Genomic DNA, 27,924 nt, shown 5'->3' on the forward strand with positions numbered 1-27,924 from the left:
ACCACTTGTGCTTGAAGAATGATTGACAAACAACACTTACTCAAACGTGGTCATTTGACAGGTAATTTTCTTGAAAACAAACTTGAGATGAGCCTATCACATCAAGAAAGAAAATTGATGGTTTTGTTACTAATGATAAAATTCAAGCTTTTAAGCAAATATTAAAATTTTGGAGCAAATTCCCTGGGGATCCAGTGGTTAGAACTTTCAGCTTTCACTGCGGAGGGCCCAGGGTTATTTCGTGGTCAGGGAACTAAGTTGCTGCAGCCTGTTGATGCAGCCAAAAATAAATACATTAAAAAATATATAATAAAATTTTGGAAAACATTTATCCTCCACTGGGAGCTTGTCAGTTTTCTAATACTTACAGACTTTTTGATGACATGGGTGGTGAATATGAGGTTTTATATGCATATGAGGTTTTAAATATATATATCAAAGAATAAAAATGTGTCAACGTTTTCAAGATCTGCATAGCTCAGTGAACCAGTGTTTTTTAAGTGACTGATGCTTGATGTCACAGAATCATGCACTGGTCAAAAAGAAATCCATTTAAGTGCAAGTTGGATCATTTGATTTCAAGTGCAACTAACCTTTAGAAATGGTACAGTGCAACTAACCTTTAGAAATTACCATTTGTTAAGTTTTCATATAGTGTCAAAGGAGAATATCCACAGTTACTTGAAAAGACTACTAAAATATTTCTCCCTTTTCTAACTACATAATGTGTGAGACCATACTTTCCTCATATAATTCAATATAGTGCAACCTATTAATATCAGACACAGATTTGAGAATCCAGTGAACTTCTGTTAAGCCAGGCATTAAAGAGATTTTTAGGAGTGAAAAACAGTGGCCCTCTTCTTACTAATCAGCTTTCGTTTTGGAAAAGGTTTTTTAATATTATTTGTGTTAACGTATAATGAGTTTAGTATGGTTGTTTTAAATGAATTGGTAAATATTTTCAAATTCTTCATTTTAATTTCTAGTACTGTAAATATCAATAGATATAACCTTCAGAAACAAAAGCTCTCTGGGCTTTTCAATAATTTTTAAGACTGTAAAGGAGTCTTGAAGCCAAAACATTTTAGAACAGCTGGTCTATTATAAAATAGGAAATTTCATATTCCAAGTTGATGCTAGATTATTTTTCTGGAAATTTTGCTGCAAACTATATATACACCTCTATGTATGTGTGTGTGTATATATGTGTGTGTATATATATATATATATATATATATATAATTATACAAGAAGGAGGGATGGCTGATAGGCAGATAGGTAGATATACATAACTTTTTTTTTTTTTTTTTTTACAAAATGGGTTTCCAGATCTGAGCTAACCAAGTATACTATTTATCCTGCCATAGCTTTCATGACGTGAAGGAGTATATTCAGGCTTATTTGTCCCAGTTAGAAAATAAACTGTTCCTGGCTGAAGATAAAACTGAACTGTACATGTTCTTTACCAACTGCCTGGAGGTAAGCTATCATATCCCTGCATTTCATTTGCAAACTCATGGAACCACATGGTTTATGTGATGAAATAGTGTTTTTCTGAAAAAGTACAGGATATAATTAGGTGGTAATATTAATGGATGCTCTGCTCCATTAGGGGAAAAGAAAGTTTCAAATGCATTGCTTCTTCCCTCAGCAGATGAATATATTGGCATTTAGGTGCATGGGGCTTCCCTCATAGCTCAGTTGACAAATCATCTGCCTGCAATACAGGAGACCTGCATTCGATTCCTGGGTCAGGAAGATCCCCTGGAGAAGGAAATGGCAACCCACTCCAGTATTCTTGCCTGGAGAATCCCATGGACAGAGGAGCCTGACAGGTTACAGTCCATGGGATCGTAAGAGTAGGGTACGACTTAGCGACTAAACCACCACCACCACCACACAGGGGGAAGAAAAGCGTAGAAGATTATGCCACTAAAATTGATGATGCCTGTCTCCAGGTGGAGAGACTATGAATACTTTTATTTTTTATTCTCTTCGTATGTTAGTTACTTCCAAGAATGTTAAAAACATATGAAAAAATTAGAATAGATTAAAAAATTCATCATAGCTTTTCTTTTTCCCTCCTTCTGGACCCTAAAATTAAAAGGGATATTAGATTCCATTATTCAAAAAATGTACACTCAAACCCACAACACTGTTCTTTATCCTTATTGCATTATCCAAGACCTCACTGGTGAAATTTCAGAGATGGGAGAATTGTAAATAAAAAAGAATAATATCCTTTCTTTCTGGTCCTATGTTCCTTAGGATTCAATATATGAGAAGAATAATGCTTTCTTCATAAGGGATGAATTGAAATACCTGCGAGAGGAAGGCCACTTCCTTACGACATACCAGCCAGTGGGATGCAGCCAATGGCCTGCTGGTGAGGCCTCAGTGGAGCACATGCAGAAGATGGCCCGCATCCGCCTCTGTCTTGACAAGGCATCTGAGATCCTCGCCGAGCTTCAGGATGGCTCAGGCAGGTCTTCTTCCCAACCTTTCTTGACCACAGGCTGGGAGACCCCATGATTTAGAAATTCAGCAAGTGTGGGAAGCTGGTTCTCAGAATAATACTGGTCTGTACCATGGCCCCTTTCTTCTAGGTTAGTTCTCTCAGTGTGAATTCCCAAAGGGTAGGCACAGAGCTTTTACTAGCCTCTGTTCCAGACAGTTAACTGACAAGTACCCTCACCAATCACTTGGCCTTTCTCACTGGCTCTGCAGAGGTGGCAGAGGAGAAGCATCGCTACCTGCAGCAGGTGGAGCGCTTCTGTGCCCGGGTCCAGAATGACTGGTACCGAGTGTACCTGGTCAGGAAGCTCACCAGCCAGCAGGGGATGGAGTTTGTGCAGAGCCTCTCCAAAGAGGGCCATCCGGCCCACTGGGTGTTTCCTAAGGAAGTCATCGCACAGCAGGTGAGAAGGGCAGTCCGGCAGCCCCAGTGCTGTCTCAGCTCCCCTGTCCCATCCACCCCTGGAAGAGGGCTGCTGCTTCTCCTTTCCTCCCTGACCTTCTCCCACATCCATCCCAGAAAATACTTGCATCTGGTTTGGTCTGGTCCTCTGTCTCTGGGTTTCAATTGACCCAGCTTGTGATTATCTGCCTAGGAGATAGGTGTGTGTGTGTGTGTTTCTGGTTTGTCATCTTCCTGAAGAGCATATGTAAGCATCACTTCTGATTGAGTTCAAAACAAGAAAAGCAAAAGAATGCTTCTGTGGCTTAGGCCTTTAGCAGATTAAAAGTCATTCATCCTGAAAAATAAATCATTTTTATCCCCGGCAGGCAACACAAGAAAGGACTTAGATGACAGAGTTGCAGTCATTTTGGCTTCAGGACTGCTCAGTAGTCCTCTCCTAGTGCTCAGAAATGAATTTTACTGTCCTGGGGTTACAAAAATGGCATTAAAAATCCTGGCTTTTTTTTTTTTCCTCCCAACTGAAGCTTAAGTCCTTTGGTGCTCTGCTCTGAGTGCAGAGGGAAAGCAGCTACAGTATCACCTCCCCTAGATTTCCACCCACTCTTCATCCAGTGAGGAGGAGGTGCCTCCCAAACAGCAATGAGCTGCCATGCTACCCAGAAACCTGGTTCAACTGCCCTAAACCTTCAGTGATTGCCTGGTTCCTTTACCTATCAAGAAGGTTCTTTGCTCAATATTTCCCCTACTGTACCCACTGTGGTTAACCCCTGTGTTCTTGGGGTTGCAGAGGGATCATCCAGGCCAGATGGATCGGTATCTGGTGCATGGGAAGGACTACAAGGCTGTCCGAGATGCAGTGGGCAAAGCCATTCTGGAATCCAAGCCCCTGGCCATTGAGACTGCTCTGGAGGTAGGCCAAGCTGGCAGCTGCTCTGTGTACACAGTGGGCCCTCACAGCCCAAGTCTTGTCTTGTTAGTGTCTAGAGAGGCCCAGAGGGTGACATGCTACACTGGAAGTCCTATGTCCATGGCCTCGTGAGCTCGCCTGGCAAAAAAGGAAACAGCAGAGGTTGATTTGGGTTGGTGGGTTTGCAAGAGGCCACCGGCAGCTCCTATCTGATTCATTTATGTCCATGACTTTCTTTGAGACCCTGCTGAAAAGCTGCTTCAGGATTCCTCTGCTCTTAGGTGTGATGGCACGGGAAGCAAAACCTCTATCTGTGTAGCTACATAATTTCCATATAGACATAAGCATGTATTTATTTTAATAGACAGGGGGTTTTTAGAACCTAATCTTTAAATTATTCTGGTCTTATTTCCTTTCTGAGTCCTTGTTTACCCTGGCACTTTGCCAGGAAAAGGAGAAATAAATATCCTGGCACTTTGCCAGGAAAAGAACAGCTCAGGAAAAGTTCCTAGGACCAGTGAAGTAGTCAGAAAGAGAACAGATGGTGATCTCTGTTACTTCTGTTGTAAGCTATTTGATAAATATGCATTGTGTTTAATGTGAGAATATTTATGAACAGTTGTTTCCCAGAAGATGGTCCTGAGGTACAGGGTTCCAGGTACCTACAGTATTGGGAAAGGCTCCTTCACTCTCTCCAAATAAATCTCATTCTTTATTCACATACAGATCACATGAGATTCTGGCCCTGAGCTATATCTGTATAACTTTGAAAAGTCTCACTTGATGTCCTTGCTTTTTCAGGCCTGTAGGAGCTCCACAACTCAGAAGCTGTCTACCTACTGTTAGCACTTTTTAGAGAGGTCACCACTTTGTACAGATCCCAGAATGCAGACCTCCATCCTAAGCCACAGGTGAGTATCAGCCTCCAGGGCTGTGTTCATAGTCTCATGATTTGAAGAGACTTTTTGAAAAGAGGTAAAATTCACAAACACTGGGACTGCCCTGGTGGTGCAATGGCTAAGATTCTGCGCTCCCGATGCAGGGGGCCCAGGTTTGATCTCTGGTCAGGGAAATAGATCCCACATATCACAATTAAGACTGGATGCAACCAAATAAATAAATAAATATTTGTTTATTTTAAAAGAAAGTCATGTACACCAATTATGCCCATAATTTTTAAAAGTCTTGGATGGAGGTTTTCAGCCTTCTTATGAAGAGGAACTATTTTCTGTTTCACCCAAAGCTTTTAGAGTAACAATTAATATTACAGTTAAAAAAATAATTTATGGACTTCCCTGGTGGTCCAGTGGCTAAGACTCTGCACTCCCAATACAGGGGCCTGGGTTCAATCCCTGGTCAGGGAACTAGATCCCACATGCCACGACTAAAACCCATTGAAGCCAAATAAATTTAAAATAAATAAATAAAAATAAAGTTGTCTTTAAAAAGAACATACAATAATGTTTTCCAAAACAGAATTATCAAAACTAGTGCTTGCACATGTGGTTTCTGTGTTCATGGAGGAGATTTCTCTGGATAATTCCCCCTCAGGCAGTAATCATTTAGCCATTCTAACCTTGATTTAAAATTTTTTAATGCAACTTCATTTGTTTATTTATTTATGGCTGCGCCCTGTGGCTTGAGGGGTCTCAGTTCCCCAGCTAGGGATTGAACCTCGGCTCCTCGGCGGTGAAAATGGTAGTCCTAACACTGGACACCAGAGGATTCCTCTTAAGCAGATATTTGATAAGTTTTTGGTGTCAAAAAGCATGACTAACATAAGAGAAAACCTTTGGTTTTTCTCCTGCTATTCATATAATATTTTTATTTGATGTATTTTTTTTCCTGTCAGCAATGTGAGGCTATGAAGAAATTCATTGAGAAAAGTGAGACCTTGTCTCCTGATATCAGCGCTTTTGCAATATCCCTTGTGAATAATGAACTACCCCTGCTGAGGACAGGTCCTGGGGTCAGCAACCTGGAAGGGACAGTAATAGAAATGGCTGTTCATGCTGCAACCGTCCTTCTCTGTGGACAAAGCCAAGTCTTAGGACCCCTGAAGAATTTGGCCTTCTTCCCACACCTCATGGTGGTAAGACTGGGATATGATTTCTTCTGCATTCACAGGGAAAACTTTAGAGACCCAGCCGGTACCTCAGAAACTGTTGAACCTGTTTATCTTGTAGGTTCGCTGTCTTCCTCTTTCTCACTTGATGCTTTAGTCCACATGATGGCGAAAGCCTTGCCTTGCCCTTTGTCATTTCATAGAGAGCTGTTCTGTGTTCTTCATAGAGAGCTTTTGGGGTTGAGAAGAAAGAAAATCAAGGTCACATTCTTACTCAAGGCCTCTTGCTGAGCAGCGACAGCCAGTTGATGTGTTCACTAAGCTAAAGCCAGCTCTGCTTTTTTGACTTTTCAGAATGCCTTTCTTCCAACGATGCCTGAAGACTTGCTGGCTCAAGCTAGGAATTGGAAGGGTCTGGAAGGAGTCACGTGGTACAGTAAGTGCTGGCCTGTGGCAGAATCCCACTCCTGAGCTTTGAATAGCAACCTAAAACTACAGAAAACATCGGTATAGAATGGGGGTACATGGGTTTGTGCCTGAAGGGTCCAAGGTGCCTGCCTCCTCCTGCCATGGGTGCCTTTGCAGAACATGAACAGTTTGCGGGAATTGGTACCTGCTGACTGTGGATGAACCAGATCATTCTTTTTCTTAGTCACAGGGAAAGGGTCCTTCCGGATGCACTTCTGTTTCCTGGAATACGCCCTTTGGGGGAGAAGGGGGCACTGGGAACCACATCAGAAACTCAGTCTAGGGCCAGCTCACAAAACAACCAAGGTTTTGACCCAAAGATAGTTCTTTTAGAAATATAGAACTGAGGGAGGAAATAATATAACGATAGTTCTTTTAGAAATATAGAACTGAGGGAGGAAATAATATAACCCATGACCTGATGTAAATTTTGCCATTGTCCTGAGTAAATAATCTTTTAAAAGTAGTTTTAAAAGTTGTTATAAAACCTGCTCACAGCAAAAAGAAAAAAAATCAAAGAGAATAAATAGGAGGGTATAAAATACTATCCATTTTGCCTCCAAAAAGAACCCCTTCTATGAGCCTATAATCTAGTTTCTCTTTGCTTTGTGAAATTAAACGCAGACACTATTTTTCAATGCTACAAGTTGAGCTCCTGGTATGTATCAAGTATCTATTAGTAAACTAGCAGAGTTTAAGATTTCTGGTAACATGCTTGGGTCATCAAGTCCACGTCATTATTTGGTTAGACCAGAAAGCAGGGAGTTAGGTTTGCCTTTTAATGGTGGGTCATTAGGCAAAGCCTCACCAGCCAACATTGTGTCCTGTTCTTTCAACAGCATGTCCCAATGGTCACGTGTGCTCTGTAGGAGAGGTGAGTCTTGGTATTTGGGATAGGGTTTGTGGGGGCTTCAAAATGTGTGTTCCTCCTCCAGGTCTAAGGAGGGGGCTCATGAGGGAGGAGGATATTTGGAGACTGGACCTTTGGAGAGAACACAGACTCATTTTGACAGCTGTTCTATGGGGCTTCCCTCATAGCTCAGTTGGTAAAGAATCCACCTGCAATGCAGGAGACCCCGCTTCAATTCCAGGGTCGAGAAGCTCTGCTGGAGAAGGAATAGGCTACCCTCTCCAGTATTTTTGGGCTTCCCTTGCAGCTCAGCTGGTAAAGAACCTGCCTGCAGTGCAGGAGACCTGGGTTTGATCCCTGGGTTGGGAAGATCCTCTGGAGAAGGGAAGGGCTACCCACTCCAGTATTCTGGCCTAGAGAATTCCATGGACTGCAGTCCATGGGGTTGCAAAGAGTCAGACACGACTGAGTGACTTTCACTTTCACTAGGTATTCTGACTAAACCTCCGAACGGTATGAAGGTTTTCCAGCCTGGGTTTCTTGACCTCAGCCCTGTGGACATAAGGCCTTATTGTGGGGCTGGCCTGGGCATTCTTGCAGGTTTACAAGCATTCCTGGCCTCAACTCACCGGATGGCAGTAGTATCTTGTCTCACACAGTGTGACAAATAAAACTGCCTCCAGATGTTGCTCAAGGTCCCCTGAAAGACCAAACTGCAGGGCTGGAACCATGCTGGCAGTCCTTCCTGGCCACTACAGTACAGAGTCAGCGACACGGGTCTTTGTGATGACAAGGTGTTGACTAGACTGCAGGCTAGATTACTAGCCCAGCAAGGAGACAGTCTAGACAGCGAGGGGTAGGAAAAGGAGATGCGTGGCTTGTAAGCCTGTGAGGGGAAGATGCGTGTATTGTTCATGTCTGAGTCCCAAAGCATCTAGCCAGGGCCATTCGTAGTGTCATCTATACATGCTCAGAACAGGCTATTGAATTGAAACAGACAAATGTTATTTAATACAGTAAATAAGCAGCATGGAGGATAAACTGGATACATGCTTCGCACCTTATATTTCTGAGCTTCTCACTTCATTATCCATGTAATGGGATTAAAATAGATTCTTCCTAAGACTGCTCCCAGTTCTGAAATTCTGTGGTCCAGAAATCTGATACTGGTTTGATTTGTTACAAACTATTAGTGTATTTATAGTAGCACACAATCTGATTTTGAAAAATGAACCTTTGGAAGTAGTAAATCATATGGTGACATTGTTTAAAAATAAAAAAGTCTAAATGGCATTAAGGAATGCCATTTAAGGAAATCAGTTTGGAAGCTACTGTAGTATTCCTGGTGTTAGATAATGAAGCACTAAACTCATAGGAGAATGAATGGAAAACAGTGATGAATGTGAAAATAAAAGATTGAATTTTGTATATTTGTCTATAAAGTGTCTGGGAATAAAACTTAATAGCCTCTACTCTTAAAAAAGTCTAAATTTTCCCACATACAACATAGTTGGCTGAAGAAGGAAATGGCAACCCACTCTAGTGTTCTTGCCTGGAGAGTCCCCTGGACAGAGGAGCCTGGTGGGTATAGTCCATGGGATCGAAAAGAGATGGACACAACTGAGCGACTAACACACACACACACACACACACACACGCACACCACAGTTGGCACGGAGTGCCTGCCCTGTCTCCCAGGGCTCCTGCAACCCCACCTGACATACACATACACTGAAGGAAGCAATCCTATTGGCATCCACTACCTTCTGTGCTAAGTATGGGCTCACTCTGGGATTTGTCCAAACTGATCTGGGGTCACATTTGTGTTTCTCCTAGTGTGGCAAGCCGATGCAACAGAGTTTTTGTATTGACTGTCGTGCTCCAATTGGAGGGATTAATCACAAACCGGAGGAGGGATTTCGTGTTATCGAGTATGCAATTTTCTATTTCATTTCTAAATAATCGAACCATGTGCTTTGTGGCTGTTTATATTCCAGCTGATAAATCAATACTAAATATATTATCAATTACAATAGCACATTTGGATCTGGGTCATGTTGGATATCAACGCCAAGGTCTCTGTGGTCATTCAGTAGTGAGGCATTTGATCTGTCACTGGCTAACTGGGCTTTTAATGCAAAAATAGACCATACCTTAATACTTATTAATACTTTTTTATGGGTAATACATTTTATTTTATTTTTTAAAAATTTTATTTTATTTTTAAACTTTACAGTATTGTGTTAGTTTTGCCAAATATCGAAATGAATCTGCCACAGGTATACATGTGTTCCCCATCCTGAACCCTCCTCCCTCCTCCCTCCCCATACCATCCCTCTGGGTCGTCCCAGTGCACCAGCCCCAAGCATCCAGTATCGTGCATCGAACCTGGACTGGCGACTCGTTTCATACATGATATTATACATGCTTCAATGCCATTCTCCCAAATCATCCCAACCTCTCCCTCTCCCACAGAGTCCATAAGACTGTTCTGTACATCAGTGTCTCTTTTGCTGTCTCGTACACAGGGTTATTGTTACCATCTTTCTAAATTCCATATATATGCGTTAGTATACTGTATTGGTGTTTTTCTTTCTGGCTTACTTCACTCTGTATAATAGGCTCCAGTTTCATCCACCTCATTAGAACTGATTCAAATGTATTCTTTTTAATGGCTGAGTAATACTCCATTGTGTATATGTACCACCCCTTTCTTATCCATTCATCTGCTGATGGACATCTAGGTTGCTTCCATGTCCTGGCTATTATAAACAGTGCTGCGATGAACATTGGGGTACACGTGTCTCTTTCCCTTCTGGTTTCCTCAGTGTGTATGCCCAGCAGTGGGATTGCTGGATCATAAGGTAGTTTTATTTCCAGTTTTTTAAGGAATCTCCACACTGTTCTCCGTAGTGGCTGTACTAGTTTGCATTCCCACCAACAGTGTAAGAGGGTTCCCTTTTCTCCACACCCTCTCCAGCATTTATTGCTTGTAGACTTTTGGATCGCAGCCATTCTGACTGGCTAATATTAATACTTTTTAATTCAAATATCTTCCAGTTGAACCTTGGTTACAACCGCTGTAGAAATTGCTTGACATAAACAGGGTGACCAGATTCAGGGGGAGTTTAAGTCTGTCATTTACAAACTCTTAGCTTACTCTTTTTTTTTTTTTTTTTTTTTGAGAAAAATAGAGGGACCTAGTCAATCTTATCAAATACTTCAGAATCCAGCTAAAAACTGGATCTCATAATCCCACACTTGCTCATTAGACAAGTATGGTTGTAAATGCTCCCTTAATAGGAGGTGTGACCTCTCTACATTGATCTTATAGTCTAGCTATTTTGGTGCTGTTACAGTTTAAAATATTCTAACCTGTTATCTCCATAAACTATTAGAATGTCCTAGAATCTCCAGTATCATTTCAGCTGAACACAGCCATCACACTGCACCTCCCATCTGGGTGTGATGCCAAATCCTTTGCAGAGATTGGATCCTAGTTTTTAATGTGGGAAAAGGAGACCAGTGTGTATGTACTTCCATGTTAATGTCAGCTACTCCAGACTCTGTCCTTTGCCTGCCTGCCGCTCCCCTACTGATTCATGGCAAGAAGCAGGTCCAGACCACCATCCTGACATATGGCCCCAGCAGTAGCACAAACAGCCAGTTTTGTTTTGATAATGATTTTATTTCATTATTATTATTTATTTGCATTTATTTTTTGCAGCATTTATTCCCGTACCTTAAGTTTTTGTTCCTTCAGTTTCTTCTGGGATATCTTTTTCTTCTGTGCAACCTCCTCTTCTGGTTTAGGAACAGTCTGTTCTTTTTCAGAAAGGATCATCTCAGTGTGGCAGGGAGAGCTCATGGAGGGGTTAATCCAACCCTGAGCTCTGTAAGTCCTGTGCCGCACTGTGGGGTTTTGTTCACCTGGCTGTGCTCGATAGGCAAGATAACCTACATCTAAGTCCTTCAGTTCGGCATCACCTTCTGCATTTTTGAGCGTGTGCAGTAAAAATTCAGCACTGTTTTTCGGCCGCCGACCCTGCCTTCAGCCCCAGTGCTTGTCCTTTGCACACCAACCAGCTCCACCACTGTAACAGTGGAGTGGCACACACTCCTTCTGTAAAGTGACATCCTCCAGATACTTGGTGGCTTTTCGGATATGCATCCCCTCAATGGCCAGGGCGGTATGTTCTTAAAGTGAATCTTTATTTGCGTGATTGTGTGGGGTTTTCTGGGTCAAGTGAATGCTGAACCATTTTTAGAGGTCATCTCAGGGCTGCTTATCGGAAAGGCTTATTTTATTTTTATACTAAGTTGATGTACAATACTATATAAGTTACAAGTGTGCAGTATTGTAATTCACGATTTTAAAGGCTATATTCCATTTATAGTTATAAAATATTGGCTATATTGCCTGTGTTGTACAATATATCCTTGTAGCTTATTTTATATATAATAGTTTGTACCTCAAACCCCCTACTATTATATTGCCCCTCTTCCCCCCACTAATCTCACAAAAGGCCACTTTACACTGTTGTGGGCTTTTGGTCAGCCAGAAGGGGCTGTCTATAAAGAAAAAGACTCGGAAAAGTGGTCTAGGCTTATTACAATCAGTAACTTTCAGCATCATTTTCTTCAAGACCGTGAACCTGGTCTCTCGGTCCTGAGACTCTGAAATGCGCCCCCAGAGCCAGAAGAAACGGTCTTCTTCAGCCTTCACCCTGTCTTCTCTCGTCCTTTCCAGTGACACCACGGACAGGACTCAAACTGGCCATGTGCTGGGAAACCCACCACCCAGAGGTGCGCCCGTGGTATCTGACCGACAGATGTCCCCAGTGGTCTTCCTTCTCATCCGGCTACTCACTCATCTGGCTATGCTTCTGGGAGCCACCCAGAGTCCCCAGGTAGAGCATTGTACTGCCCAATCATGTACTAGTTTCTATGGTAGTTTTTTTATAGTGAATCCTTTTGTCTAAAAAGCCCTACCCAGTTCCTGGGAAGGCTCTGAAGGGTACTGCTGGTTTTATTGTGACTAACCCTGTTCCACTCGAGTTCTCTGATTTTGCCCCTTGAAACACAAGACTACTTCCTATGTCTGCATGCTGAGAGGTTTCTGTTGTGCCCTTACTGACATCAGAAGCAGAAACTACTTAGGAAGGGCGGAAGACCTGAGCGCAGAAGTACTTGGATAAGGGGAAAGACAGATCGATGAATTTGACCACTCTTTCCTTTCAGAGAGTGTGAATGTATTGCTTCTCTGATAACTAAGTATCCTTTTCCAGTAGAAACAAGGAACTATTTTCTTATACCTCTTTGAAGTTCCAATCTGTGGTTCAAGAGGTTCTCATGAATTAGCATGATACTGGCAAGAGTAACACATAAGGAATGTTTTACAATATAAAACAAATCTCATTAACCTACGTTTATCTGTGTATGTAGGTCCAGATGGAATATGTTGAAACCTGATACCAATCCTTTTTTTTCCATGGAAGGAGTAAAACTTATTCTAAATGTAACTCATTGGAAGTTTAAAAAAGAAGGATACCATTGTAAAAGATAACTAACAGGGTGATATAAAGATGAACTCAATTAACCATATATGATACCAATTCTTTACTTAGATTTTGGATGGATATTGAATTTAGAATTAAAAGTTTTATATAAAAACACTTTAAAATGTTCAATTGCGATCAAAATTTAAATAAAAATTTATTATTTAAACCATTTTAATCTGAATTTTTAATTGTCACTTTTGTAATTTGTACTTTGACTTTTAACTTTTAATCATTTAAAATGTTTAGTAAATCATTTAAATAGTTGAAAAATATGAAATAGAAAGTTCTAGCCACTTTCTGTGGATTTCAAATAAGGGGCGTTACCTAATGCACAACACAATGTAAAATTCACATGTCCTAATTTTCCCACTGTGGCCTATGGTGGTAAGGGGAAATACTTGTCAGATTATGTAAAGACAGTTTTTAATGAACTCTGTGTCTCTGGTCCACACCTGGGATTGGAGAGGCTAAAATAACGATGATTTTACCTGTGTCTTTTCTGTGACTCTGGGGAAGAAAGAAAGAGCATGCTGAGTTTTCTCTCAGTTAATTAACTATGAGAGCAAAAAGTTTAGGCTTTTAAAATTCTGTATTTCACATTGACAATATAGAAGGCAGTCATTTTCAGACTGTAGTCATTTCTGCTCCTCAGCTTTCTGTCGCCTGTGCTGTTTGAATCTCGCTGACATCCCTCCTAGAGACTGTCCTCTGGCTCGAAACTGGCTCTTCACCCCTCCTGACCTCTCCTAAACTTGCCATCCCCTCCACAGACAAGACCTTGCTTGACATTTTGTCCCCTTGCCCCCACAGGACTTGATGAACATCATCAAACCTCCAGTGTCGGATCCAAAAAGGTTTCTACAGCAGCACATCCAGAGAGACCTGGAGCAGCTAATGAACACACTGGGGAGGAGCGCGGACGAGACCGCCAGTGTGGTGCACCTTGTCTTGTGCCACCTTCTCCGAGAGCAGAGCCACAGTGAGGAGCTGGGCATGGGGCCAGGGTGTGGGGCACAGCCAGGAGAGGAAGCAGGGCACTCCTCGACCCCAGAAGGAGATGAGGGGGAAGCAGGAAGACAGGCACTTTCCAGAGAGTCGGGGAGGGGAGGACCTGCCTGGCCTTTCCATTGACCCCCTGCTGGTTCGAGTGTATTTGGGAGGCTTTAGTTTCAAAAGTCAGCCTTGGATGTAGTTCAGCCACTGCATGGGGAACACAGGGCATCCAAAAGAGGTGATGTGTGTTAAAGAAACATCAAAGAGACTAATGTTTGATAAGCGCTTGGAACGTGGCTTCTTTCAATTGTACATCTCTCCCATTTTTTTGGTGGGGGTCGGGGGAGGACAGCATTTGCTTTTCCTTAAAAAATGCTGTAGTGGGCTTGTTGCCAAAAGTGGGGTCTGGCAGCTCGCCACCCAAAAGCTGTAAAGAGGCCAACTTGGTGAAAAGAAAAGTTTTCTTTATTTAGCATGCCAGCAGCAGGCAGCAGGCAGGGGTAAGGAAGAGGATGGCTGGTAGATGTCTTACCAAAGGCCGACTCCCTTCTCTGACAACTAGTAGGCAAAAGCTTTTATAAGTGAAAGGAGGGGACTACATACAGAAGCAGGACAGTCAGCTGTGACAGTACTCTTGAAATTGGTCGTTGATGGTCTGACTATCATCATCATGATTGTCTTGTACAGTTAATCTTCAGTTGCAGGGTAGATTTGTTTCCATTTCTTTGAAGCCAACTCTCAGAATTGTGGCAGCTTATGTCATGGCTCAGTATGGTCATCATGTGGTTAATTTCTCCAACTGGGGTTTCAGTATCTATAAGAGAGCTCACAGAATATGTCTCAGAATATTATCTATAACCCTTAAGAAGGAACTAAAGGTCCTTGATTATGCTTAATGACTACATTATTATTATTTGGCCTCCGATGACTGTTTTCCTCTGTTTCTGTATTTTATCATTTCTCTGATTAAACTTATTCTCTGGCTAAAGTTTCTCCACAGACAAGGCAGGCAGAGGACAAGAGTGGGCCCATTTACCATAGGGTCCTGACCCATTTCAGCTTGATTTAATACGTGTCATGTCCACAATTTGTTCCATTAAAAAGCAGGCTAACAACTATTATGATCACTGAGCTAATTTTTCTAGTTTAAAATTTAAAATCCACCCAGAAAGAAAAGGTCTGTAAGACAAATTAATAAGAGGGTTATCTGAGTGCTGGAATTAAGATCAGTTTTGTTTTCTTTTTGTTTATTTGCAAAACTCTTTTAAAATTACCACTCTAATGAAAATATTATTTAAAATAACAACAACGATTGAAACTTCTGCCATATGGCAAGAAAATCCACTTCAGGGTTTTTTTTTTTTTTTTTTTGCCATAAACCAACATCAGCACAGATTTACCCATTTAGCAAAATCAGATTTTAAGTCTTTCATTCTGGTGTGATTTCACACCAGGTAAGTTCAGCCAAATTCATAGTGACAAAGTGACCAAATTCTAGAAGCACACTGACAGTTTCTACAGCACTCTGCATCACATGGACACCCACAGGGTCCTGCCTCCGTCTTCAAGCCCAGGTGGCAGCAGTTGAGACCCTGGTTACTGTTATTTTGACCCTGGGCTTCTGATTTCCAGTATTGGTCCTTTCAGTAATTTTGTTCAGAATAGCTTTAAGATGATAATTATGTGCTTAGAGATTTTAGAGTTTGAAGTATCTTCTCAAAGATCATAAGTTTGGTGTTAGCATCAGGAAACATTTTTAAATGTTCAGGTTACTTTTGGAAAAAATATGTGCCCTGCTCCCAAAAGGAGCATTATTTCAATTGAACATTTCTTTAGCATTTAGGCAGACTGCTGTGGTTTTTGTTTCTAGGGTAACACACACATTTTTCTTTGTAGGCTCTTCAGATTTTGATGCAGAATTGTCAACCAGAGAAGAGAGGAACAGGTGGGAAAAGCTAGTTGAGACTATTATTCTGCATGAACTAGAGGTAAGTGATGAGTAGCTATGGGGCTACTTTGGGAAAGTGCAGGTAGGTGTTTCTGTGGCCTCTGCTGAGCCCTCGGTCTGTTGTCTCTTCTGCAAGTGTCCCTTAGAGACAGAAACCCTAGGCTAAATCACAGATTTAGGTGTTCTCTATTTGGTCACCCCACCCTCCTGTTGCCCTCTCCCCCATCCTGTCCCCTCCCGAGGTGGGCCGGTATGTCAAGTTGGGGAATTACTGGGAATCCAGAATGCCGGCAGTCCTTTTCTCTCCACTACTTTTTATAGCAGAACGTGTGAGCAAGAGGCAGAGAAATAAACCCTGTCAGATAAGAATGTTACTGAGAGTAACTAAGCCCATCAGGAAATATAAATCAGCAAGTATTCAAAATAATAGTAATAAAATATAGGTGTCTGAGACTCATTCTGTTTGGAGAGACAAAAACCTGCAAATAAGGAACATATAAATTATGATAAAGATAGGAAATGTGACTATTTGATTACGGGCTAAAACAAGGAGGGCAGCCTCCCAAATCAGCCCACTGGTAAGGTCACACTAGGTATCCAGTCCATCTGAAGTAGCATCTCACTTCCAGATCCCATGTCGCTTTCCTCACCTAGTATCTAGATGAAACCCTCCTGGCAGTGAACGCTCAGATCAGCCAAGATGAGCGCATCAGCTCCAACCCTGTGGCCAAAATCGTGTATGGTGACCCAGTGACCTTCCTGCCCCACCTGCCCAAGAGTAGCGTGGTTCACTGCTCTAAGATGTGGAGCTGCAGGAAAAGGATCACCATTGAGTACCTCCAGCACATCGTGGAGCAAAAGAACAGCAAAGAATCAGTGCCCATCCTCTGGAAGTTCCTGCAGAAGGTGAGGCTGCTTCGCTGTGACCACCACTTACATGTCCCCTGGAGATGTGAAGGCCCTGCTCTCATTTAGTCTGATCAGCCCTGAAAATGAGACAGCCATTAAACTACTTTGAGTTTTGAATAAAGTGTCTCTGGCAGAAGACTCAGGGATAGAGCAGAAATCTCCAAACATATCCACTATATGAGTCATTTGAAACATAAAGTCACAGGTGAAATATATACACGAATTGGAATTAGCAGGAATCTGTAAAGTTCTTGAGGGCCAGGAGGGTTTCTCCCAATCACTCAGTAAGAAAAAATAGAATAAAATCTTTCCTTTGTCTGTTCATCTTCATTCCCCAGTGCCTGGAGCAGTTAGTCTCCAAATGAGTGTCTGTTGAATGAAAAAACTTTAGTTGAGAATGCATAGCCAAAATCAAACAAAAAATTTTCCCTGTTCCTGAACCACTCAGAGGGAGGGTGGTGATAGGATTGGAGGAAACAGAGTAGTAACACAGTAACATGTGCGTCATACCTTTTAGAGCCAGAATTATACGCTGTCCTAACTTTAATCCATTTGAACTCTTATTTTCTACAACAGATTTTCTAATCATTTCCCTCCATGCACCAGTATTTGCAGTCTAGCAAGAAGTAAGATGATGCAGAAATTTTGGTGGGCCAGTTAAAGAAAATGGATTCCCGGTGGGAAGGCCGTCATGATAACGCTCTGATCTGCCACTGGTGTGCTCAGGCCCGTTACACTGAAGCAGCATAGGTCCTAGGTCTTCAGAATGACACTGGATCATCACTAAGCATCATTGCCTACATGCTTCATCTTCTTGTTCTCAGGAGTGCCTCTCCACACCCAGCCCATCTCATGGGCCCAAGAGGCTGTTTTCTTTCATCAGCGTCTGGCCAACACATTTGATGTGTCAGCCGCACAAGTTTGCTTCTTGACCCTTAGAGGGTAGAACACTGGCCACCACATTGTAAGCAGTCGCTAGGTACTTGCTGAGAGAATGATTTGGCCTATTAACCCATTTGCAAGTATTATGATGTGTTATCATCTAAAATGGCACATTGACCATGCTGCTGCTGCTGCTGCTAAGTCACTTCAGTCGTGTCCGAATCTGCGACTCCATAGATGGCAGCCCACTAGGCTCCTCTGTCCTTGGGATTCTCCAGGCAAGAATACTGGAGTGGGTTGCCATTTCCTTCTCCAATGCATGAAAGTGAAAAGTGAAAGTGAAGTCGCTCAGTCGTTCCCAACTCTTAGTGACCCCATGGACTACAGCCTACCAGGCTCCTCCGTCCATAGGATTTTCCAGGCAAGAGTACTGGAGTGGGGTGCCATTGCCTTCTCCACATTGACTGTATTAAACTACAAATACATGGCCTGAGCCAGCCACAAAGTCTGTTTCCCAGGATCATTATGTAGATATGTTAAAAAGTGTTCCCGGTGTTCTTCCCTTCTCTAGGAAGCAGAACTGAGACTGGTAAAATTCTTGCCTGAGGTTTTGGAGCTGCAAAAGAATCTAGTGAAACGATTCCAGAATGTTTCAGAAGTTGAGTACAAATCCATCCGAAGTTTCATTAGCAGTCACCATTCAGGTAAGGCTCTGCTCTCACAGGGCATCAGGACTACCCCTGTGGTACAAAGAATTGGTCTAACTCAGGGGCTCCAGTTCAGGGCTAATGTGTGTTCTGTATCCTAAGCTTGTAGCATGAAGCAGTGGGTGCTGTGAATGCCTGGGACACATTAGAGGCTTTTGCTGTAGCAGTCCAGAATCTCCCTCTCTCTTTCTGGTTCCTTAAACTCAGCTTTAGTTTAAACAGCATTTAGAGTGTGTTGGTGATGATATGAAGGTGGGGGTCAAAGATCAAGTAATTCTGTTGGTTTGACCTAGATAGGAGTAGGTGTTATCTTGGAGTTCTTAAAAAGTGTTTTGTTTGCTAGATGGGCTGAAGAAGTTAGCCCTCAGTAGAATCACTATCTTTCTGTCAACATGGAACAAGCTGAGGCAATCGCTGGAGACCAATGGTAAGTCAAATCCCCTTTAATACTAAACATTACAGGAGCACCTCTCTGAAGGCCTATTCTCTCCAGTCTAGCAAGCTTCAGGAGTTGGTGATGGACAGGGAAGCCTGGCGTCCATGGGGTCGCAAAGAGTCAGACACGACTGAGAGGCTGAACTGAGCTGAGCTGAACTCTGCCTTTTCTGTGTGTGCACAGCACCATGCTGTGTGCCTCTAATGCTGAACTCTTGTGGGGGTGTCTGATGAGTGAATAACATATCAGAAAGAACAACCCCTCAGTCCTCTAAAGTCCTATAAATTCAAAATAAATTTTATAAAATCAAAGTAAAGTATATAAAATCAAAAAGGAGCTGAGAATATTTCAAACTTGTCAGCACATAAAAGAGACGTGGAAGACAGAAGCACCCTTGGTTCCCAGCTCTGTTCTGTTGAGGGGGCTTCTGCGTTGCTCGCCTTCCCACCGTGGTAGGCTCCCAGTCCTGAGGCTATGAAAGAAACAGCAGGGAGGTGACTGCCCCTCTGTCGTTTAAAGGTGAGATCAAGCTGCCTAAAGACTACTGCAGCTCTGACCTGGATCTGGACACTGACTTGGAAGTCATCCTGCCTCGCCGCCAGGGCCGGGGCCTCTGCTCCACCGCCTTAGTCAGCTACTTGATTAAGTTGCACAATGAAATTGTCTATGCGGTAGAGAAGTTCTCCAAAGAAGACAACAGGTAAGCATGCAGGCCGACAGCAGGGGACGCTCTTTCAGCACAGGAAGTCGTTTCTGGGGGGAACAAACAGGAAAATAGGGTCACGAGACCTAGAGACAGCAAGCCAGGCTTCAGGTCTTTCTTAAACAGAAACCCCTTCAGCTACACTCACAAGTGTCACCGATTTGCATGTCCCTTCACCTGCACATTGGAGAAGGAAATGGCAACCCACTCCAGTGTTCTTGCCTGGAGAATCCCAGGGACGGGGGAGCCTGGTGGGCTGCCGTCTATGGGGTCGCACTGAGTCAGACACGACTGAAGCGACTTAGCAGCAGCAGCAGCAGCACCTGCACAGCCTGTGGCAACGTCAGACAGGAGCTGGCTCTGCATGGACAGGCCACGTGCACCTCACTGGGACCCTGAGCTCTGTCTCTCTGTCCCCAGCTACTCCGTCGATGCCTCTGAGATTGCCGACCTGCACGTCATTAGCTACGAAGTGGAGCAGGACCTGATTCCACTGATTCTCTCTAACTGCCAGTACCAAGTGGAGCAGGGCGGGGAGACCCTGCAGGAGTTTGACCTGGAGAAGATCCAGCGCCAGATCATCAGCCGCTTCCTTCAGGGCAAGCCTAGGCTGACCCTCAAGGCAAGGCTGACCTGCTGTATTGACGTGGCCCACATGTCCATGGTCCACATGTCTGTGGTCTGTGTGTCTGTTTTGCAAAAGTTGCCTCAAGTGTGGCTTTGATCACAGCGATTTCAGAATGAGGAGGGATCCTCTGGACCCTTCGTCCACACTCCCAGTATCTGTGACCACACCTGCATTCAGGGCCAACAGCTCTGCAGAGTTGTCTGTACATCCAATCCACACCTCAGTACCCCAAGGGTGACTGCAGGTCTCAGTGAACTTAGTCCAGATTTCTCTGCCGTAGTTAATGGCACCACAAGCCACCCACACTGAACCTCATTGTTTTTCCCCTTTTCCTTTAGTCTGCAAACACAGTCTGTCATCTCTACCATCAGGCGCCTTCATTTCACCAACCAGCCCGCTGCTCTAGTTCAAAGCATCTGTCCTTAAGCTCCACTGCTGCAGTAGCTCCCAACCAGTCCCTGTCTTCAGGCTCTTTAGGCCACATTTCTAACATCCAGAAATGCATCTCTCCATCCACTTCCCCGCATTGAATCCCATGACCGCGCAGGCTGGATCACTCTCCCTTCCCCGAATGCAGCCTGCACTGTGCTTGTTGCTTCCAGGTCCAGTCAAAGGTGTGGTACTTCGTTCTGTTTATGCTTCTTCCCTGCCTGCAGTTAGGCGGCGAACTGTTCGAGCTCAAGCCTAATTCATTCTGCTCTGTCAGCTGAGTGCCCCACGCTCACAGTCTGTGCTCAGTGTGTCAGCACCATGTCCTCACGACCTGCCTGCACTGGTGGCTCGAGGGCCACAGAATACTATGTGACAGTGTCTGCTTGGCCATGGCGGGCAGGCTGGGCTCCTCACTGTGTCACTGTTTCCATAGCTTCCAGGTTAAACACACACATCATGAGGCAACAAGGAGCTGCCAGCTTTGCCGGGTGATGCACTGAAATCCCTGGGACTACCACTGAGTCTCGGCTCAGGCATATATTGTCATCTGATGGAAACCTCCACAGTGGATTCCATTTCCAGTCTTTTTCTTTCCCCTTTAGGGATTACCCACTCTGGTATACAGACGGGACTGGAACTATGAGCATCTCTTCATGGACATCAAGAACAAAATGCCACAGGTGATGATCAACCTTATTTGCCTGTGCCTCCATCTTACCAGAATGTTTCCATCCACATTAGGACTCTTCTGCCTTTACTCGAGGCATTTGCTGTGAGCACCAAAGAGTTTCAGGGCCTCCCTCTGTTCCAAGTTCAGCGATTTTTTTTTTCCAGAGGGCAAATAGGATAGCAAATCAGTAGAAGTTCTATTTTTGTCATAAATCCTTTTAAAAAGTAGTTATTTATTTTGGCTGCGTTGGGTTAGTTGCCCCATGAGGGACTTTTTGCATCATAAGAGAACTTTCATTGCAAGGCACAGACTCACTAGTTGTGGCACACAAGATCCTGAATGCATGGGGGCAGTAGCTGCAGCACGTGGGCTTGGTTGCTCCGTGGCATGTGGCATCTTAGCTCCCGGACCAGGGATAGAACCCGCATCCCTGAATTGCAAGGCGGAATCTTAACCACTGGACCACCAGGGAAGTCCCAGCCGAAGTTTTTCTCATTGAGTATAAACAGATTGAAGTCTTGTTCTTGTAGATTTTAGAGATGATGTCATGACTGTGTATGCTGAGGCAAAAGGTCCAGAGACTTACTTATTCCTGCTTTTCTGATTTATGCATGTTGTGTGTGTTTGTGGGGGCTGTATATCTGTGTGATGTGTATGTGTGTCCATATTCATATCCTCACAAAGTTGATTTGAACATTCAACGAGTTCATCTCTCTTTCTGTAATATACCTGAATATTGCTTCACTTAAGAAGCACCAAGTGCAGACTACTGCTGTTTTTAGAGAGCCTGTCCCATTCCGTGGCCTTGGCAGTGAAGAAGATAAGACTCTTGCAGGGTAGCGGTGCACAGCATGCCCCAACTGTGGACCCATCCTGCTTTTGACTTCCTAGAGTCCCCTCACCAACGTGGCCATCACTGCCCTCAGAGGACAACTGCAGTCCTACAGTGATGCCTGTGAAGCTCTGTCTGCCACAGAAGTCACGTTGGGATTTCTGAGCGCAGCTGGTGGGGATCCAGACATGCACTTAAATGTGTATATCCAAGACATGCTGAAGATGGGCGATCCGACCTCACTGGTTTCAAAGGTGGGTCTCGTGTCTGGACTCTTCCAAAGGAAATCATCATTGTCCCTCTATCGTTTCCCCACTTCCTACTGGGATACACCCCCCAGGGGTACCAATATATGCAGCCCCTGAAAAGGAGGTGAGGCGAGAATACCCCCTCACCCAGCCAGTCTACAGTGTAAACAGAACACATTGACAGGAGACACAGAGACGTACTTGGAATGTACGGATCTCAGAACCACAAGTCTGCCGAGGTGTGCGTGCAGACTGCGTGCCACTGGCGGACCCTGAGATGCTACGAGTGGGAGAGGGCTTTCAGAGACATCTTGGAGATGAAGCAGGGAACACGAAACAGAGGTGGCCTCCACAGTGAGGGACGTGGAACTGGTGCAGGGCCGAATGAAAACAGGGCCTCCAATCAGGAGTTCTGCTCTCTTGCAGGCCTTCAATAGATGCCAGTTAAAACACATCGTTGCGCTCTGGCGTATCCTCTCTGCCCACAAGTCTGAACTGATGCTTCGACAGGAAAAAGTGAGTCTGGCCTCTTCCTGTCCTCCTGGACCCAGGGAGCCGAGTGTTCCCTTCCCAGGCTTCCATGTGTCACTTATTCTTCTTTCATTACAGGAGCCATTTGGGGAAATTGATTCAAGGTACAAAGCTGATCTCAACCCTGAAAATGCTAAGCTGCTCAACACCTTCCTGAATCATATTGGCCTGGAGGCTTTCCTCCTGGATCTTCACGACATGATGATCCTGAAGCTAAAAAACCCCAAGGCCACAGAGAATTTCAACGCTGAGTGGAGGTATGGACTTGTAGGCACACAAGCACAAACACACACACTTTGCCTAGGAAGGTGCACACAACATTCTTCCACGTCTTCCAACATCTTCCACAAACATGAAAATCTTCATGCAGAACTTGGTTTCCTGATGATTTACCATTACCAATTGCAAGAGTCATATATTCTCAATACGACAAGTAGAAGTACTATGTCAGAGAGATGTGCATTTTAAATTTGATAGAAAGAACTACATTAATGTATAATGTATAAGAATGCCCACACTGGATATTATCCATCTTTTATACTTCTACCCATCTAATGAGCCAAAATTGGTATTTCATTTTTCCTAGTACTTTCTTATTTATTGGTGAAGCTGAACATATTTATCAGCCATTTGTATATCTTCCTCCGAATTGCCTCTTGATATACTTTGGCTGTTTTTTCTTTTGGGTTATTTGTCTTTTTCTTAATATTTTACCTGTTATGTTACAAGTGCTGTAGCTCAGTCTTTAATTTTATGAAGCCAAATCTGAGAGAATTTTCCTACAGAGACTCTAGGAAAATATACCTCTAAGGGTCTTATCGCTTTTGAACTGTGGTGTTGGAGAAGACTCTTGAGAGTTCCTTGGATTGCAAGGAGATCCAACCAGTCCGTCCTAAAGGAGATCAGTCCTGGGTGTTCTTTGGTAGGACTGATGTTGAAGCTGAAACTCCAATACTTTGGCCACCTGATGCTAAGAGCTGACTCATTTGAAAAGACCCTGATGCTGGGAAAGATTGAGGGCAGGAGGAGAAGGGGACGACCGAGGATGAAATGGTTGGATGGCATCACTGACTTGATGGACCTGGGTTTGGGTGGACTCCAGGAGTTGGTGATAGACAGGGAGGCCTGGTGTGCTGCGATTCATGGGGTCGCAAAGAGTCGGACTCGACTGAGTGACTGAACTGAACTGAAGGGTCTTCTACCAAGGTTATAAAATATTCTCCCATGTTTTTTCCTTGTTCTTTTATAGTTTTATATATTACATTTGTTTTGTTAACCAATTCATTTTTGTGTGTGGTCTGAAGTAGAAATTGCACTTTACTGTTTTTCTAAATAGATAATCAAATTCCAGTTTTCCTCACCGACATAGGGCTTCATAATTGCTGTTTTCCTCCATTATGTTCTGTGGCATATGCCTATTAACATTTGTATTCTTTGATCTCATTCAAGAAATCTTTACTGGACTTTTTAGTGTAGGGAAAGATGATCACTTCTTAGAGAATTTATGATCTTTGTTAATACAAATCATGAACTGGAATACAGCTTTATTTGAATGGTGAGGCTTTGTTTTTTATATAGCAGATGTATTACTAGGGTGCTTAGAACCATCTGGCTGGGCCCTTATCAAGGGGAGCTCCTTCCTGTAGAGTATGTGCACTCCAGGGAGGGGGCAGCAGGGATGTACTAGAACCTTGACCCCAAGATTCTAGTGCCAGGTCAGTAACTCAGCAGTTAGTTGTCTTTAAGCTAACTCTCAATACTACTGGCCTTAATAAGCACTTTAGTCCTGTGATGACCAAAAAACTGACCATTGATGGTCTCCTTATGTCACGTGACTATTTAATGCTGTCTATTGTTCCTTGGTTTTTCAGCCTGAGAGATACACTCGTGAGTTACATGGAGACTACAGACAGTGAAATTCCTCCTGAAATGGAATCTCAGTTCCCAGAAGAGATACTGCTTTCCAATTGTGTTGCTGTGTGGAAAATGGCTGCTGAACTGAAACGGAATCGACAAATGAGATAGAATGATTTCCTGTCTCTACAGGAGACTTGGGCAGAGAAAGCTCTTCCCTCCTCATGGGTGGGTGCTTAGAAGGAAAGCTGTGGGCACAGCACTAAATTTGAGACCAAGATGTGCTGTGCTGGCTGACAGCGTCTTGAGAACCAAGCTGTTTCAGGAACATGTGTATATTCAGAAACTTATCTCCTCATATTCGGAATTGGGAGGTGAGAACTGAAGATTACATGGAACTAGAATAAAGCACCATCCTCTAGGACAGACCAGGAGAGACCAAAAATAGCTTCTCAGCTTCACACATACAAACCTGTGCCCCAGGTGTCCTAGTCTCTTACCACGCGCGTACCCAGCACACCAGGCCCTGCTTCCTCAGACTACTGCATGCTGAGAGGGACGGAAAAGGGCCTTCTTTTCTAGTTTATTCTGCAGTCACAAAAGAGAAGCTGGCTTTCTTCCTTCTTCCATTCCTTTAAATTCAGAGAATTGTACAAATACTTCTAGGTCTCCAGGAAGATACAAATACAAGTCAGGCCATTCTGCGAGTGCCTTGAGGCCGAACTAGCCAGCCCTCACCCATGCCCACAAATGATTCACTGCCAAATTTCAAGGGTCAGAGCCCCAAGCTTTCATTGTGAAGAGCGCTGGGCCAAGAGTCAAGGACACTGTTAGTGACTTAGTTTCCACAGCTACAAAATGAAGGGACTGGATTGAAGGCCAGATTTCCTGCCAGTTCTAGTATTCTAGTAAATTCTAAGTGAAAGTTGATCAGTGTGAATTTAGATCAAACGCATCGTTCTGGCATTTCTGGGGAAAGTTTTTGCTTCTATAGGATTCTGATAAATAAACAATAAAGCTCTTAGCATGGTCTTGATTTTCCCAAGTGTATGACTACCTGGTCCTTTCTTTGGGTCTCAGTCAAGGCACAGAAACAGACTCAGAATATACAACCAGGCAAGTTTCTGATAAAGGAAAAAGAGAATAGTCAACGCACCCCAAGCTTGTGCTGCTATTCTCACTGTAAGTGTTGTGTTGTATTTTCAAAATCCACTTGGTGCCTCTGACCTCTCTGGACTAATACCTGTTCCTGGGTAGCTCGGCACCTGTTAGCCCTGAGACAACAGTTGTTTACAAGTCAGAGGCAAATGTCTTTCATACACATTCTGAATAAGATGATGACTCGATCAACTTGAAATTGGGCCCACAGAATGGTGAGAGCTACAAAAATAGAAAATGCTTGCCAAGGACAATGTAGGCCCTTCAGCGCCACTGGAGGGAGCTGCAGAACAATCTGTGCTCCAATTTCATTATTTTGGTTTCTCTTCACTGTGGTTGAGGAAGGGAAGCACGGGGACCTAGGATCTGATACCACATCCACTTGCATATAGTAACCTATGTTTATATAATAATTCTATGCAAAGGCACTCTTCCAGGAGTGGCAAAACACTGATTTAGGGGAAAACTGTATTTCTCTTCTAAAAAGGAGTTCCTCCAGGAGAGAACCCATGGTCTGGAACCATAGTAAGAGGAGGTGCTGATTCACAAGGAGATGTGCCCCCTGCTGCCCTAGATCTATCAAGTCCACCCACCTTCCCTTACTCTGTAGTTCCCACTGACTCTGCTTGACCTTCCCTTCCAGCCTACTCATTCTTGTTTCCATTCATGTTCATTCATCTGGACTTTTCGTGCTGCACGGTTCCTTCTGCTTTCAGCCCAAGAAGAAACAGTCACTACAGTGATGGTGACTTAACCTGAAAATCTTCACAACTGATCACTGTCTCCCTTCTTTCTAAGACCTTACTTTGTGTGTATATTATTTATCTTTCATCATTGGCTATAGGATTTCATCATGTGTTAATGGAGATAGTCATGCGCTAATCAGTTACTCCTCAGTTCAGTTCAGCTCAGTCGCTCAGTCATGTCTGACTCTTTGTGACCCCATGAATCGCAGCATGCCAGGCCTCCCTGTCCATCACCAACTCCCGGAGTTCACTCAGACTCACATCCATCGAGTCAGTGATGCCATCCAGCCATCTCATTCTCTGTCGTCCCCTTCTCCTCCTGCCCCCAATCCCTCCCAGCATCAGAGTCTTTTCCAATGAGTCAACTCTTCACATGAGGTGGCCAAAGTACTGGAGTTTCAGCTTTAGCATCAGTCCTTCTGAAGAACACCCAGGACTGATCTCTTTTAGAATGGACTGGTTGGATCTCCTTGCAGTCCAAGGGACTCTCAAGAGTCTTCTCCAACACCACAGTTCAAAAGCATCAATTCTTCTGCACTCAGCTTTCTTCACAGTCCAACTCTCACATCCATACGTGACCACTGGAAAAACCATAGCCTTGACTAGATGGACCTTTGTTGGCAAAGTAATGTCTCTGCTTTTTAATATGCTATCTAGGTTGGTCATAACTTTCCTTCCAAGGAGTAAGCGTCTTTTAAAATCATGGCTGCAGTCACCATCTGCAGTGATTTTGGAGCCCAGAAAAATAAAGTATGTCACTGTTTCCACTGTCTCCCCATGTATTTGCCATGAAGTGATGGGACCAGATGCCATGATCTTAGTTATCTGAATGTTGAGCTTTAAGCCAACTTTTTCACTCTCCTCTTTCACTTTCATCAAGAGGCTTTTGAGTTCCTCTTCACTTTCTGCCATAAGGGTGGTGTCATCTGCATATCTGAGGTTATTGATATTTCTCCCGGCAATCTTGATTCCAGCTTGTGCTTCTTCCAGCCCTGCGTTTCTCATGATGTACTCTGCATATAAGTTAAATAAGCAGGGTGACAATGTACAGCCTTGACGTACTCCCTTTCCTATTTGGAACCAGTCTGTTTTCCATGTCCAGTTCTAACTGTTGCTTCCTGACCTGCATATAGGTTTCTCAAGAGGCAGGTCAGGTGGTCTGGTATTCCCATCTCTTTCAGAATTTTCCACAGTTTATTGTGATCCACACAGTCAAAGGCTTTGTCATAGTCAATAAAGCAGAAGTAGATGTATTTCTTTTTTTTTTTTCAGAGTTCTAGGACTTTTAATCTGTCCCAAAATTGCTGAAGCTGGAACTCTCTTTCTCTTGCTTTTTCCATGATCCAGTGGATGTTGGCAATTTGATCTCTGGTTCCTCTGCCTTTTCTAAAACCAGCTTGAATATCTGGAAGTTCACGGTTCACATATTGCTGAAGCCTGGCTTGGAGAATTTTGAGCATTACTTTACTAGCG

The 27,924-nt window shown here is 43.6% G+C and overlaps 1 protein-coding gene across 1 annotated transcript in view; it reads left to right on the top strand.

Annotated features, from left to right (window-relative positions):
• The window catches only part of RNF213 (ring finger protein 213), a 128,905-nt gene extending 103,313 nt beyond the window's left edge, over positions 1 to 25,592 (top strand). Inside the window, 23 exon segments of the mRNA XM_086356517.1 lie at positions 1,371 to 1,482; positions 2,272 to 2,485; positions 2,731 to 2,921; positions 3,711 to 3,833; positions 4,632 to 4,653; positions 4,656 to 4,741; positions 5,683 to 5,922; positions 6,250 to 6,331; positions 7,203 to 7,237; positions 9,050 to 9,144; positions 11,964 to 12,123; positions 13,585 to 13,753; positions 15,664 to 15,755; positions 16,370 to 16,621; positions 18,078 to 18,210; positions 18,557 to 18,640; positions 19,169 to 19,349; positions 19,773 to 19,974; positions 21,015 to 21,092; positions 21,974 to 22,168; positions 22,589 to 22,678; positions 22,772 to 22,950; positions 24,565 to 25,592. Of these exon segments, the coding sequence (XP_086212643.1) occupies positions 1,371 to 1,482; positions 2,272 to 2,485; positions 2,731 to 2,921; positions 3,711 to 3,833; positions 4,632 to 4,653; positions 4,656 to 4,741; positions 5,683 to 5,922; positions 6,250 to 6,331; positions 7,203 to 7,237; positions 9,050 to 9,144; positions 11,964 to 12,123; positions 13,585 to 13,753; positions 15,664 to 15,755; positions 16,370 to 16,621; positions 18,078 to 18,210; positions 18,557 to 18,640; positions 19,169 to 19,349; positions 19,773 to 19,974; positions 21,015 to 21,092; positions 21,974 to 22,168; positions 22,589 to 22,678; positions 22,772 to 22,950; positions 24,565 to 24,718 (3,169 nt within the window). The 3' untranslated portion in view covers positions 24,719 to 25,592.
• Positions 25,593 to 27,924: the final 2,332 nt, after the last annotated feature.

The sequence above is a fragment of the Bos grunniens genome, chromosome 19 (genome assembly GCF_055505025.1).
Source record: "Bos grunniens cultivar Pamir isolate PY7600 chromosome 19, Bosgru_T2T1.0, whole genome shotgun sequence".
Lineage (NCBI taxonomy): Eukaryota > Metazoa > Chordata > Mammalia > Artiodactyla > Bovidae > Bos > Bos grunniens.